The 12,546-nt window shown below is 39.8% G+C and overlaps 1 protein-coding gene across 2 annotated transcripts in view; it reads right to left on the bottom strand.

The window, feature by feature from the left end:
• BMP2K (BMP2 inducible kinase) overlaps positions 1–9,363 on the bottom strand; it is a 115,635-nt gene extending 106,272 nt beyond the window's left edge. For both annotated transcript variants that reach the window (XM_088791585.1, XM_019720179.3), the window contains exon 1: positions 8,990–9,363. In XM_088791585.1, coding sequence (XP_088647711.1) covers positions 8,990–9,158 — 169 coding nt within the window. In that variant the 5' untranslated portion in view covers positions 9,159–9,363. The remainder of the gene's footprint in view (positions 1–8,989) is intronic.
• Positions 9,364–12,546: the final 3,183 nt, after the last annotated feature.

The following is a 12,546-nucleotide window of genomic DNA, read 5'->3' as shown; positions in this document are numbered from 1 at the left end:
AAAAGAAGCAATAAAGATGGCATACCCTTTGAAACTAAATAGTACTCTAAAATAGCACACAATTTTATTTGAGTACCCATCCCCTTATCTCAAAGAGTTAGCACATAAGTAAACTTCTTAGAAAAGACTTTTTCCCAGTGATTAAGAACTAATTTTATACTCCAGTACAAAAAAATAAAGTGCTAATCCATAGGGAAGCTTCCCAAAGAACTCAAATGCATGATAATCAAACACAGTCATTATGGTCTCAATCCTACACTGTTCATCTTCATCCCTCCTTCCCTGTGCTCCTCTCTCATCAGAAGGAATAGTGAGAATCAGTTTCATACATAGAAACAGAAATGCTAAAATGGGAAAGGAAGTTAGAGTCATTTTTTCTTGAGGAAACTAAGGTCAAAATGTCACAATGTAAGTTAGCAGCAGGGACTAGGATCAGCAGCTGGCCTAACAAGTTTTGCTTTTCTTTTAAAAGTTCCCTCCAAGAAGGTACCATTTCAAAGATTGAATAAAACATTAAAATAGGCAAACTAATAGTGAAAACTGTTTCATATTTTAAAACAACATTCACTGCAAAATGACTCCCTAAATGTTACATTCCAAACTATGCCCTTAGTATTACTAGAATTCTACAAAACCAGGACAAACCAAACATTCTAAAAACAAAGTCTCTCTGTGGAAAGGCCCAACAACCACTTTTCCTACAGAGAGAATGGGAACTGTTAGCAGAAATGTGCTGACTGATCTCATTTGTAAAGATGATACACACAGACAATCTCCAAATTAACTAAGTGCCCAACTATTTAAAACAGCTCTGTCATTAACCACTCAACTTCCCAACTCAGTCCTCTAAAAATAGTAGTCGGCTTGTGGGTAGATGAGTTTACCAGACGAATGCAGGATAAAATCAAGGAATAAGCAGTCTCAACCCCTTACAGATGAAACCTTCAGCATCTTTAAAACTGCCATTCAAGGCTCTTCATTTCTGAATTCCAGTCAAGGTTTTAATCATTTTGATAGCTACCAAATGTGTTTTGCTTCTACTCCAAGTTTTGATTAAAAAAAAAAAAAAAAAAATGGGAGCAAAGATGAAAAAGAACCAAGATAATGTACAAGATTAGTAAAGAACATTAAACAAGAAGACCCAGAATCAATGCAAGGACCGACATCAGCTCTACCTTCTAGTATGTTATGTAATATTAACAACATCAAGGACCTTTCCAAGTGCTCCCTTCTGTGGCCCCCATGATGGAAAGATACTAACAAAACCAATAAAATACACCTAAACCAAGGAAGGAAGGAAAGGAGTGAGGGAGGGTGGTAGGGAGGGAGGGAAAAAAGATACTAATAAATATTAAATTATTTCCATAATTTTGAAAATAACCAAAGACAACCTTCCCAATCTGCTCAGCATGAAAATGTCAGTATTAACCACACAAAGTTCACTACAGCTGAAAGCAAAGAAATTTGATGTTAGTGCAATTTAGCACCTTTATTGGAGATATATGTATATAATTTCTTCTTTATTTTCTGAAATATTCAAAATTGGGAATTGTTTTAGTGTTACTAACTTGTCCATGAATAAATCTGCCACATGTAGGATAAAAATATAGCAGTGGATGATCAAAATTACATTTTAAAAGCTATCCCTACAATAATAACATAAACTCAAAAAGAGAACCATGTAGATTCTATGTAATGTCCTTTGCTGCAAATATCTTTCATTTTATTGTGAAAGCATGTGCTGCTATAAAAGTCAAAATTCTACATAGCTGATTGAAACTTAAAAATTACATACGGCTGTATGCCATATAAGTTATCTAATTACCATATTTTGCAGTTTATAATGCATACTTTTTTGCCCAAATTTGTGAGGGAAAAATAAGTATGTGCCTTATACATGGGTAGTACTAATACTGTATCTATATAAATGTTTTTAATTGTTTTCTTTATGCTTATGAGTTAAAAGTGCTAACTCTAGAAATCAATAACAACATCTGTATGGAAAATAATACCCTGGAATACGATAATCAGTTTTGTTGAACATACCACAAACGTGCAACAATGAAGAGTTCTTGGCCTTCGGTGATGCAGAAATATTGTAAATTTGTTACTGTACATAAAATTTCTTGTATGTTGTATCCGTTCTTATGTTTTGTAATTATTTGTTACATAAAATTTCTTGTACCATATGTTAAACAATAAATACTAAAATTCTTTTGTACTCCAAAAAATAAGTACCTAAACGTAAAAAAATAAAAATTTGAATTAAAAAAATTAAAATGGAGGATTTTTTTCCCCTGAAAGTTTTGGCCAAATATGTGGGTGCACATTATACATGGGAGCATATTAGATACAGTAAAATGATTCAGATTTTTTACAATATAAATATACTTAATTCAGGATAAATGTAATATAATACCTAATATAAAAGCAAGTTACTAGCTTATAACCAAATCTGAACCTAAAATTGACCCATACTTACTGAGAGATTTAGCATGCACTGTCAGGTATTGTCACACATTATCTTATTAATAGCACCCATTACGTTTTAATCTTCATAAGAGATATTAACTCCATGTTATAGAAAAAGAAGCAACGTTTCCTGTGAGTTTAATTCAACAACTGAAAAAATGTCTGGGCAAAAACTGAAGATACAGAGATAAATAAGACCCTGCCTTCAAAAAGCTCACCATTCAAAAGGCTCTCAAAATCAACTGTAAAATATAAAACAATTTCATAATTGTACATTATATTTGTCTTCTTTTAATATAGCCACCTTTGCTAAAGAAAGACAAATATAATCTCAATAGAGTAAGAGGGCATCCAGGTTTTTCTTTCTTTGCTGTTTCAAGGAGGCTGGTTGAAATGACACTTTGCCTTAAACAACTTTTGTCTTCAAACTTTGTCTTCACTAAAGTATAACAGAAAATTCAGGGTCCCCTGGCCTAAGCAGATCTTTGATGGGATAAGAACTAAAGAGCCCATTAGTGCTTTTCAATATGCAAATCATGTCTTAAATTCTACTGAAGAACTCCATCTGGTTAAAAAAATAATAATAATTTCCTTTGAAAATATTTGAATGCCCATAATATGGCAAAGGCAATCTGTGTGATACAACAGCAACTAGTACAGGGTCCTTCTAGCCTCAAGAATTTTACTATCTGCTAGTCGAAATGAGTCAGGAACAATAATTAACCACCTTAGTATTTCCAAGTGCTTACAAGATTGTATCTCAAGACAAAAGATCAAATGTGATAAGAAGAAAAAAGCAAAGAGCTACAAATGTCCACATGAAGGGAGTGACCATAACCAGCAGTTAGGAGCTAGGATAACACAGGCAAAGGCACAGTGATAGACAATTACAAGATTCAATTAGGGAACAACAGGGAGTGGGGCACGTGGTGGCTGGAGCAAAGAGTATTGTTAAGAAATAACCAGAGGAAAAATTTAAAAGGTAGGTTAAGGGCTGAGTATGGATAACTGTAAATGCCTGGCAGGAAAAAAAAAAAACGTGATCAAGCAAAATAACTTCCTCAGCAATACAAACCTGTTGACTCCCTCCCCTTCTTGATGAAATACTCTCAAGTTTCAAGGCATCCGATTCTCCTGGGATTCCTCAGACCTCTCTGGCAGCTCCTTTTAGTCTTCTTTGCCTGCTCTAAACCACTAGTTCTCAATGTGTGGTTCCTAGACCAGCAGCATCAGGGAAGAAGTTGGTAGAAATGCAAATTATGGGCCCCACCCAGACAAAAGAAATCAAACATCGGTGGTCAGGCTCAGCAATCTGTGGTTTACCAAGCCCTCCAAATGATTCTGATGAATTAATATTTAAGACCAATGTTCTACAGGAGTCCTTCAGTAAGAGCCATCCCCTTCTCATTCTTCATTCACTCCCTACATCCATCCTCTCCTGGGGCTTTAAGTAACAGTCAAATAAATGCTCACTAATCAGAAGGATCTGTCTGTAAACCCAGACACCTTTGCCAAGTACCAGACCATACACACTCAACTTCCCGTTTGACATTACCTCCCAGATAACTAAACATGTCCAAAACCAGTGGATATCCTCCCAACCCCCCAAAACTGTTCCTTCTCTACTTTTTACCATCTCAGCAAATGGTACCTCCATCCAAGAGTTGCATAAACAAGTCACTGTTCGCACTTCCTGTAACATCCCCCATTCAATCCACCACATCTTCCCATCCGAGCATTATAACATTCCTCTCCATCCCCACTGCCAAACCAGCTCATTGGTCTGCGTCTCAAACAATCTCTACATAGCAATCACCATGATCTTGTAAAACTACAAATCAGAGCATGTCACTGCTCTAATTTAAACCTTTCAGTAGCTTCCTACTGCATTTTTGATAAAATATAACCCTCAACATGGCATACAAAGACCCGGATCCTGGGCACCTCTCCAACACCATCTTGGGGTCCTTCTTCCATGTGGTTCATTTACCATAGTCCACAGCTCTGGGCATATTTCAGTTCCTGAAACTCTTTCCCACATAGGGACTTTTCTCTTCATGAAATACTCCACAGCACCCCTGCCTTCAAACCTCTGCCTTTACCTAACTTTTCTTATACTTCATATTTCTGCTAAAATATTTTTAAAAGACCTCCTTTATCCTCTAATGTAAATTGAATCAGTTTTTCTCTCATAAAACCCTATGCTTTCTTCTCATATAACCACCAAAATTGTTAACTACATTAACTTGATGATTTTTCTGTTTAACATTATCTTCCACATTAAGTAATTTCCATAAAGCCAAAGAAATATGTTTTGTTTTCCACTGTATAAGTAGCACCTAATACAGGGCATGGCACCAGAAGGCACTTAACAAACCATTATAGAGTAGTAACAGTTGTTGATATTTTTGTTAACTTCTCCCCTTATTCTGCTCTCTCTGTCCTCTCTCGGGAACTTGAACTTACAAGTTGTTACTGGATAACCACAGATTCTTTTCTGCAAATGAGACATCATGCTTAAATCCACCATTTTCCTACTGATTTATATTGCAAAATCAGATGTCCTTTACTACTTCCCTCTAAAATTAAGAATGAGAACTGATTAAAACTTAGCCTAAATTCACTCACACTAATCTAATCAAGTTAACTCTGACAGAGCTACTGAGCTACTTTTATAGAACTCTGTAGTAAATTCCTGGCCTCCAATTACTGACAGTGCCACCCACCCCCATGCCCGTGTTAGAAAATCTTATCCCCTCAATCAATCATATTCAAAATACCATTCCCATCCAGCCCTCATTACCTCGTGATTAGATTATCTCAACTATTAATATTATGGACAGAGTCCCTGTCTCTAAAATACCAATTTAAGTCCACTTTGTACCAAGGACATTTAGAAAAAAATGTCCCCTACTTGAGAACCAACTTCTTCCCGTTATCAAGCAATATTAAATTCCTCTGACTAGCACTGAAGGCCTATGGAGGCATGTGATCAGAAAGCCAGTCTTGTTTTAATAAAAACTTGGAAGGTTACATTGAATTACATGTGCAATTTGACACTGTTTCAAGCTAAAATTTACGTATGTCTCTAATTCAGTTCTACAGCCCAAAGTAGAATTTTGTTAGCATGCGCTCCTAAAACGAAACTGTTCTGAAGAAAAACCATGAAAATGCCCCACTATGGTATCAGTCCTCTAAACTTTGAACAGGACCTAAAAAGGTACAAGTTGTCAGCATTTTCAAACATGTATGTATTTAACTAGAAAGAAATAACTCATATGATACAAAGCATATAGTATTTCAGAGAGGAAACAACTCCAACAGTTTAGTTATAACATACAACATAAGTATACATACTCCTGAGCATGTTTATTTTTTAAGTAAATATATAATATATAATTATGTATATGCAGTATATATACACATATAAATACTAGTTTATCCTCATTATTTGGGGATTCCATATTTCTAAATTAGCTTACTTGCTAAAATTTATTTGTATCCTCTAAATCAATACCCACAAATCAATACAATGGCACTTTCACAGTTATTTGCACACATGCTCATAGTGGTGAAAACTTTGAGTAAGCCAGCTGGAGTCAAGGAGTTGAGGCTGTGCCTTCTGGTTTCAGCTCTCCTACTATAAACGAGCGCCCTTTTCGAGGTCTATTTAGTGTCATGTTTTTCTCATTTTTGTGCTTTTTATTGGAAATTTTATTTTTTAAATGGCCCCCAAGCATAGTGCCAAAGTGTTATCTAGTGTTTCTAAGTGCAAGAAGGCTGTGACGCCACTTAGAGAGAAAAATACATGTATTGGATTACCTTCATTTAGGCATGAGTTGGCCATGAATTCAATGTTAATGAGTCAACAATATATATTAAATAAGGTGTCTTTAAACACCTTAAACAAAACACAAACAAAACACAAACAAAACAAGGTTGTATATTGACTGCTGACAAAAATGTTGCGAATAGAGGCTTACAGTACCCTAACCCTGTATTTCCCTTGGGAGCAATGGTTCAGTAGTCACGAAATCACTGTTCATGGTGACTTTATAGAACATAACTACTGCGAATAATGACAATGAAATACATACATACACACACAAGAGAAAGAGAGAGAGAGAGACAGATCGCACACATGCATGCACTAGACTTTATGAAGACTCGAAGACACTGCAGAGGTTATTCTGAACAATGATCCTGTGTTCACAACAATGTAGCAAAAACACCTCAGCGCCCAGCATCTGTTTAAACAACACTGACTTAAAGCAAAAAATGTAAAATCTACCCAGTTTGTTTTTAGGTCTCTCTTTGCTTCCAGCCGTTTTCCCTCTCAATAGTATCTCTCTCCCCAATTCAGGTACTCTTAAATTCTCACGCCTTTTCAGAAGCACTTGCCCTAATCTTATAATCCGGCAAATGTATCTGTCAACTATTTAATGATCATTCTTGAATGTGAACCAGACTTTTGCCTAAACATCTTGTGTAAATTGTGGTATTACTTTGATAAGGAGAGGATATTAAGCATTCTGAAATAAGAACAAATTGTCAGAATCAAAAAGTAAAATGAACATTATTCAGTTGTGTGTATCCTGAAGAGAAAAGGAATACACAAGGAAGAAAGCCTAGGCCTCAGCCTCCCCTCCAGGGAAAACCAAAAGCCTAGTCACAGGAGGTGGGGTGTTGGGTAGGGGGAAGTTCCATTTTCCAAAAGGGTTTCTTCAACCCTTGCTTCATCCTAGCACTTATCACAGATTTATTCAAGAGAAAGGGCAAATGTACGGCAAAAATCAGTGGTACACTCTAACAGTAGCAGCATTAGTGCTTGGGAAAAAAATTTTTTTTTCAGTTTTTTAGTAGTTGAGTGACCACTCCCATTTAAAAAATTTTTATTTTCTAAGATTACTTATTTTTATTGACAATAACTTACTTAGGGTATTGACAGGATATGCTTAGAGCAGTGATAGAAGCTACAAATTCAGTCTAGTTTGATGAAATGTAAATGTTTTCTTTCTATTGAATAAAATACTCATATGTGATTTAGTAAAATGAAGTGAGTGCAATACTACTCAAGCCATACTACAACAATTTAAAGACAGAAATACAACATGAGTGTTAATAGCCATGTCTTCTTAAAATCTACAACTCAATCTAAACCAATACTTGAAATTTATCTATAATAAAGAGGTAGGACATTTTACATCATAGTAAATCCATCTATAAAAACCAATCACCATCTATCTATTCATGCTTTTGAGCAGCTAAGGATCCTCCTTCCACCTCTCCATGGGTCAGCTAGGCTCATTATTAGGGGTAATGGCTTGCAAAACAATGACATCCATCCTTAATTAATTCAAGATGTCTTTCTCTTTAGAATATTTTATAGACAAAAGCCTTCAGATTTTTTTCTTGCACTAATTTACTACTGTTTTATGGTATTTCAAAAAACACAAGTGGAATCTCAACCCACTGTCTTCAAACCACTTCTTCAACATCTTTCAGAGAACCAAAACTACTCTCTTCAAAGTCTTCTATTCACCTTGGAACTTAAAAGGCCCACTTATAAAAAATTATTTCTATAAAAAAAATATTTCTTATGAATTTTTAAAAGTATTTATTTTGTAATATTCTGCGATTAAAAACTCAAAGATCAATGGAGCATGTAATAAACAAGAGAAAAGTATTTTCTACAAGCCAATTATACAAGAAATAAAAAACTGAAGTGGAGAATCTTTTTTTTTAAGGGAGTAAACTTTTTTGTATGCCTACTTGCAACGGCTGACTTCGCCTGGTAAAGATAATGAAGGACCGAACACAAAACTTCGTAAGTGAAAGTTAACCTGCTTTCATATCACCTTTAAAGTACTACCACGAGACACAATGAAAGGGTATGAATAGCACCTTGTCTGATAGGAAAGATTCGAAATAACGAAGATTTCAAGTTTACCTGCAACCCCAAAGCCACCTACTAAGTAAATTGGGGCAAATTATAACCTGCTACACGTGCACACACAAAAATACATTGTTTTTCAACTGATGACTGAGCAAGAGCAAAACCAGGTTCAACACCAGGGGCTACAAGGTCCTGTGCCCAGCGGCGCGCATGGAGACTCGGAAGAAGAGGCCAACGCATGACACCCGCCTGAGCCACAGCTGGCAGAGCTGAGTCTCAATCCTGCTCGATTTGAACCTCTAATGAGTCACTGAACCAATCATAACCCCACATCACTCGTTAGGACGTTTTCTATTTATCTCCTCGCTTCAAGGACTGAAAATGACTTAAACTCGTAATAAGAGCGCTGTGCACCGGTTAGAGCTGCTAGCGGCGAGAAAAGCCGGCTTAAGAGAGAAAGCCCAAGCTACTCTTTAAGAGCCCTCGCTGGCCGAGTAGAGGCAAAAGAGGGAAGAAGTAAAACGAGAGAGCGAGGAGAGAAGCGGGTGAGGACCGGGAGAAGCGACCGCCACACCCCAGCCCTCCCTCACCTGACTGCCCAGCCTCCCCGGGCGCCCGTACCTTCGGCCAGCGATTCCTCCAGAGTGACCTGGTAGCGGCCGACCGCGAACACCCGGACACCCACGGACGAGCTACCGGAGCCAGAGCCGGCCCCGACTCCGCCGGCCCCGCCACCCGCCGCTCCGCCGCCGCCGCCCTCGGACTTGGGCATTCGAGAGAACTTCTTCATGGTCCCGCCGGCGCGCTGGAGGGCGCGGGGCACGCACAAGGGCAAGCGAGAGGACGAGTCCCCGGCCCGACGCGCGGCTGGGCGTCCGCGAGGGGTCGTAGCCCCTCGCCGGTCCGAGCGTCCGTGCGCGCTGCGGCCCGCCGAGCCTCACATTCCGCGCGCCCACAGCGCTCTGCCCCGGCCCCGCCGCCCGCTCCGCGGCTCCGCTGCAGCTGCCCGGCTCCCGCAGAGGGCGGTGGGGGGGCGGGACGGGGCGGGGCACGAGGGGGCGGGCCCGAGTGCGGAGGCGACGCCGCCGCCTCCGCCACTGCCCCGTCGCCCCCCGCCTCCCCCAGCGCCGGGTGCGCGAGCGCGGGAGGAGGGCGCGAGGGAGGAAGATGGGGAAGGAGGCGGGGCGATCGGCCCTCCGGGCAATGGGCTGGACCTCTCGGGCCACACACCCTCAGCACCGCAGCCCGCGGCGCCTCCGCCACCAGCGCCGGACCCGCGCCGCCCGCGACTCGCGGCCGTTGGCGGCGCGGCACCGTCGCCAACCGTTCACTGAGGCTGGGTGCCCGGCGCAGGCGCGCTGCCCGCGCCGCCGGAAGTGACGGTTCCGGCTCTTGTCACGTGGAGGGGGCTGGGGGAGTGATTGTGGGGGTTGAAGGCGAGGGAGAGGCCCAGGGTCCTGGGTCTGGGGTCCTGGTCGGGAGGGTTGAGGTCAGGCCTGTGGAGCCCTGGTTGTGAGCAGGGAGGTGGCCCAGGAACTGGTTCCCGCGCTGGCCATCCGGCGGTGTCTGTCATCTCTGCTAGGAGTTTGTATGTCACTCTGGGGGCTGAAAAATGCCGCCAACAACTTTATCCCCGCAGAGGAACTTCTTGCTGCATCTGTAAGCCAGTTTTCCAGACTTTCTCCCCTGAGAATCGTCTTCCGCTCGCCCACTCTGCGCGTGGGAGGTGGGAGCCGCACAGATTCCAGTAACCAACTTCTAAAGCCACGGTGTCTTACTCTGTAACAGACGCTGGGCAGCGTTTTGCGGTTTATAGACTAGGAGTACTTTCAAAATCTCCTATATGCTGTGCTTCAGCCCTGTGAGGTATTAGAGCAGGTCCGTTTACAGACCATTCATTGCCTTTGGTCAAGAGAGCTTAACGGACTTGTGCAAGGTCACACAGCTGGCTTGTGGTAGAGCTGAGATTACAAGGTCCATCCTTCCACACATAGGTCCCTCCTTTAGGCCATTCTGAAAAACAGGAGATTTAGGGCTGTTAGGAAGCAAACCAGCCATTGGGTTCCCCCCCTCACCTCTTAACAAAGAGATTTACCCCTAAAAAGAAAAGTTGCATCCATTTCATAAACCGCGGGAATCTCGATGCCTGCGGTATGAAGCAGGCAAAATGAACAAGGATGTAAGAGCCGTCCCAGAGGGTAAGGGATGGCAAATTAGTTGTCTGGGAGAGCATGTATAAAGAGAGCAGCCGATTCTCAGCTCCAGCCTGCTTTTCCCCTGTATGAATACAGGACCACTGTGGCCAGAGGGTCCAGTTTCTTAAGACAGAAATCTGAAATATTTTTATATAAGGCATTTCCCAAATTTTTAAAATGTAGGTCAAATAAATTGTGCCTGCAGGACTCCAGTATACACCTATGAAAGTAGATAATTGTAGTTCTATCCCTACCCCCACTTCTTTGTCCAAGTGTTTAATGAGATACAGGCAGAAACGTTAGGAAATGTGCTTAGGCAAAAGACTTGGAGCTTGAAAATCTTCCATTCTTTCCTCCCCTCTGCTAGTAGAAGAGCAGCTATTTCTGCCAACACCAAAACAGTGCTCTGGATTTAGGCATTTTTGCTGCATAACGCACTAAGCTAAAATTCTTCATCAGGAGACCTGACCTTTAAAGAACATTCCGGCTCAATAGAAGTCAGATTATAAGTCCCATGATTGATGTGGTGTGACAATTGGGGATTTCCATTTAAAAATAAGCTGGCCATTTTCCTTACTGTGGGGATTCACTGTGGAGTCTCATTTCTACAAAATTTGAATTACATTTTTCAAGCAGAATAATGGAGAAATGTAGTCATTCCGTACAATTCAAAACCAGAATCAATCTAACATACAAAGTTTGGGCCTAATACAACTTCACCTGATTACAAGAATAAATGAAGTTTTCTATGATCAGTTTGGCAGCAATTCCTTACCTCAACTGTAGTAAGGAAAATTACTTCTACCATGTTTCTCCGAAAATAAAACCTAGCCGGACAATAAGCTCTAATGCGTCTTTTGGAGCAAAAATCACTATAAAACCCGGTCTTATTTTACTGTAAGACCGGGTCTTATGTAAGACCCGGTCTTATACAATATAAAAGTAAATTACATAAAACCCGGTCTTATGTTAATTTTTGCTCCAAAAGACGCATTAGAGCTCATTGTCTGGCTAGGTCTTATTTTTGGGGAAACGGGGTATGTACCCATAGAAGGTGATAGGGAGGATGATCATTAGTTTAAGGCATAGACACACCCCCCTCCAAAACTATGGGTAACACCAAACAATGTGTTCTTTAATTTTTCACCAAGCATGTAATAAAATTTGAATATCCTCTGATCTTCACAGAATGTTAACCACAATATTCTATAACTGGTGATAACCAATTACTAATAAGAATGTAAAAACATTGTATTGCTAATAATAAGAATGCCAAGCATTTACAAAACACTTCTACTACTAAGTTATTGATAGCTACCATAAGATTGTATCCTTCTAGCAACTTTGTGAGTTAAGTATGAATATCCCTAAACCAATTTATAAACAGAAACTGAGATACTAAAGGCAGACTGTTAATCAATAGAAAAGTAGAAAAATTATATTGAGAATTACAGTATTTTTATTTTGCACTCATTATTAAACCATGGTTATGGAAGAACATCCAATTTGGCTTTCTGCTGGAAAATAAAATCTCTAGAAAAAAATGTAAGGATAATGTAAATTCTGACCATCTTAACTAACATTGAGATAACCTACAATAAGAACCCAGCTATAGAATAGTTTAATACAGGTAAAATGTAAAGGGGGAGAGGTGTGGTAGATGAGGGTAAACGGGATCAAATACATGGTGATGGAGAACAGACTCTGGGTGGTGAACACACAACGTGATATATAGATGATGTATTACAGAATTGTACACTTGAAACCTATGTAACTTTACTAACCATTGTCACCCCAATAAACTTTAATTAAAATAAATAAATAAATAAATAAATGTAAAATAAAAATTACTTTTCAATTTTCAAGTGTTTATAGCTGTACTGCTATAAAAATACTTGGGAACTAGCCACATAATGATTTTTTTTAAATCGCATTGCTTCACTTTGCAAGGTTTCATGTTACAGTACTCTGATAAAGCCAACA

This window comes from Rhinolophus sinicus, chromosome 1 (assembly GCF_057876585.1).
Source record: "Rhinolophus sinicus isolate RSI-liver-muscle chromosome 1, RSI-T2T, whole genome shotgun sequence".
Taxonomy (NCBI): domain Eukaryota; kingdom Metazoa; phylum Chordata; class Mammalia; order Chiroptera; family Rhinolophidae; genus Rhinolophus; species Rhinolophus sinicus.
Note: the sequence above shows the minus strand (reverse complement) of the source record. Positions and strands in the feature narration are given on the sequence as shown.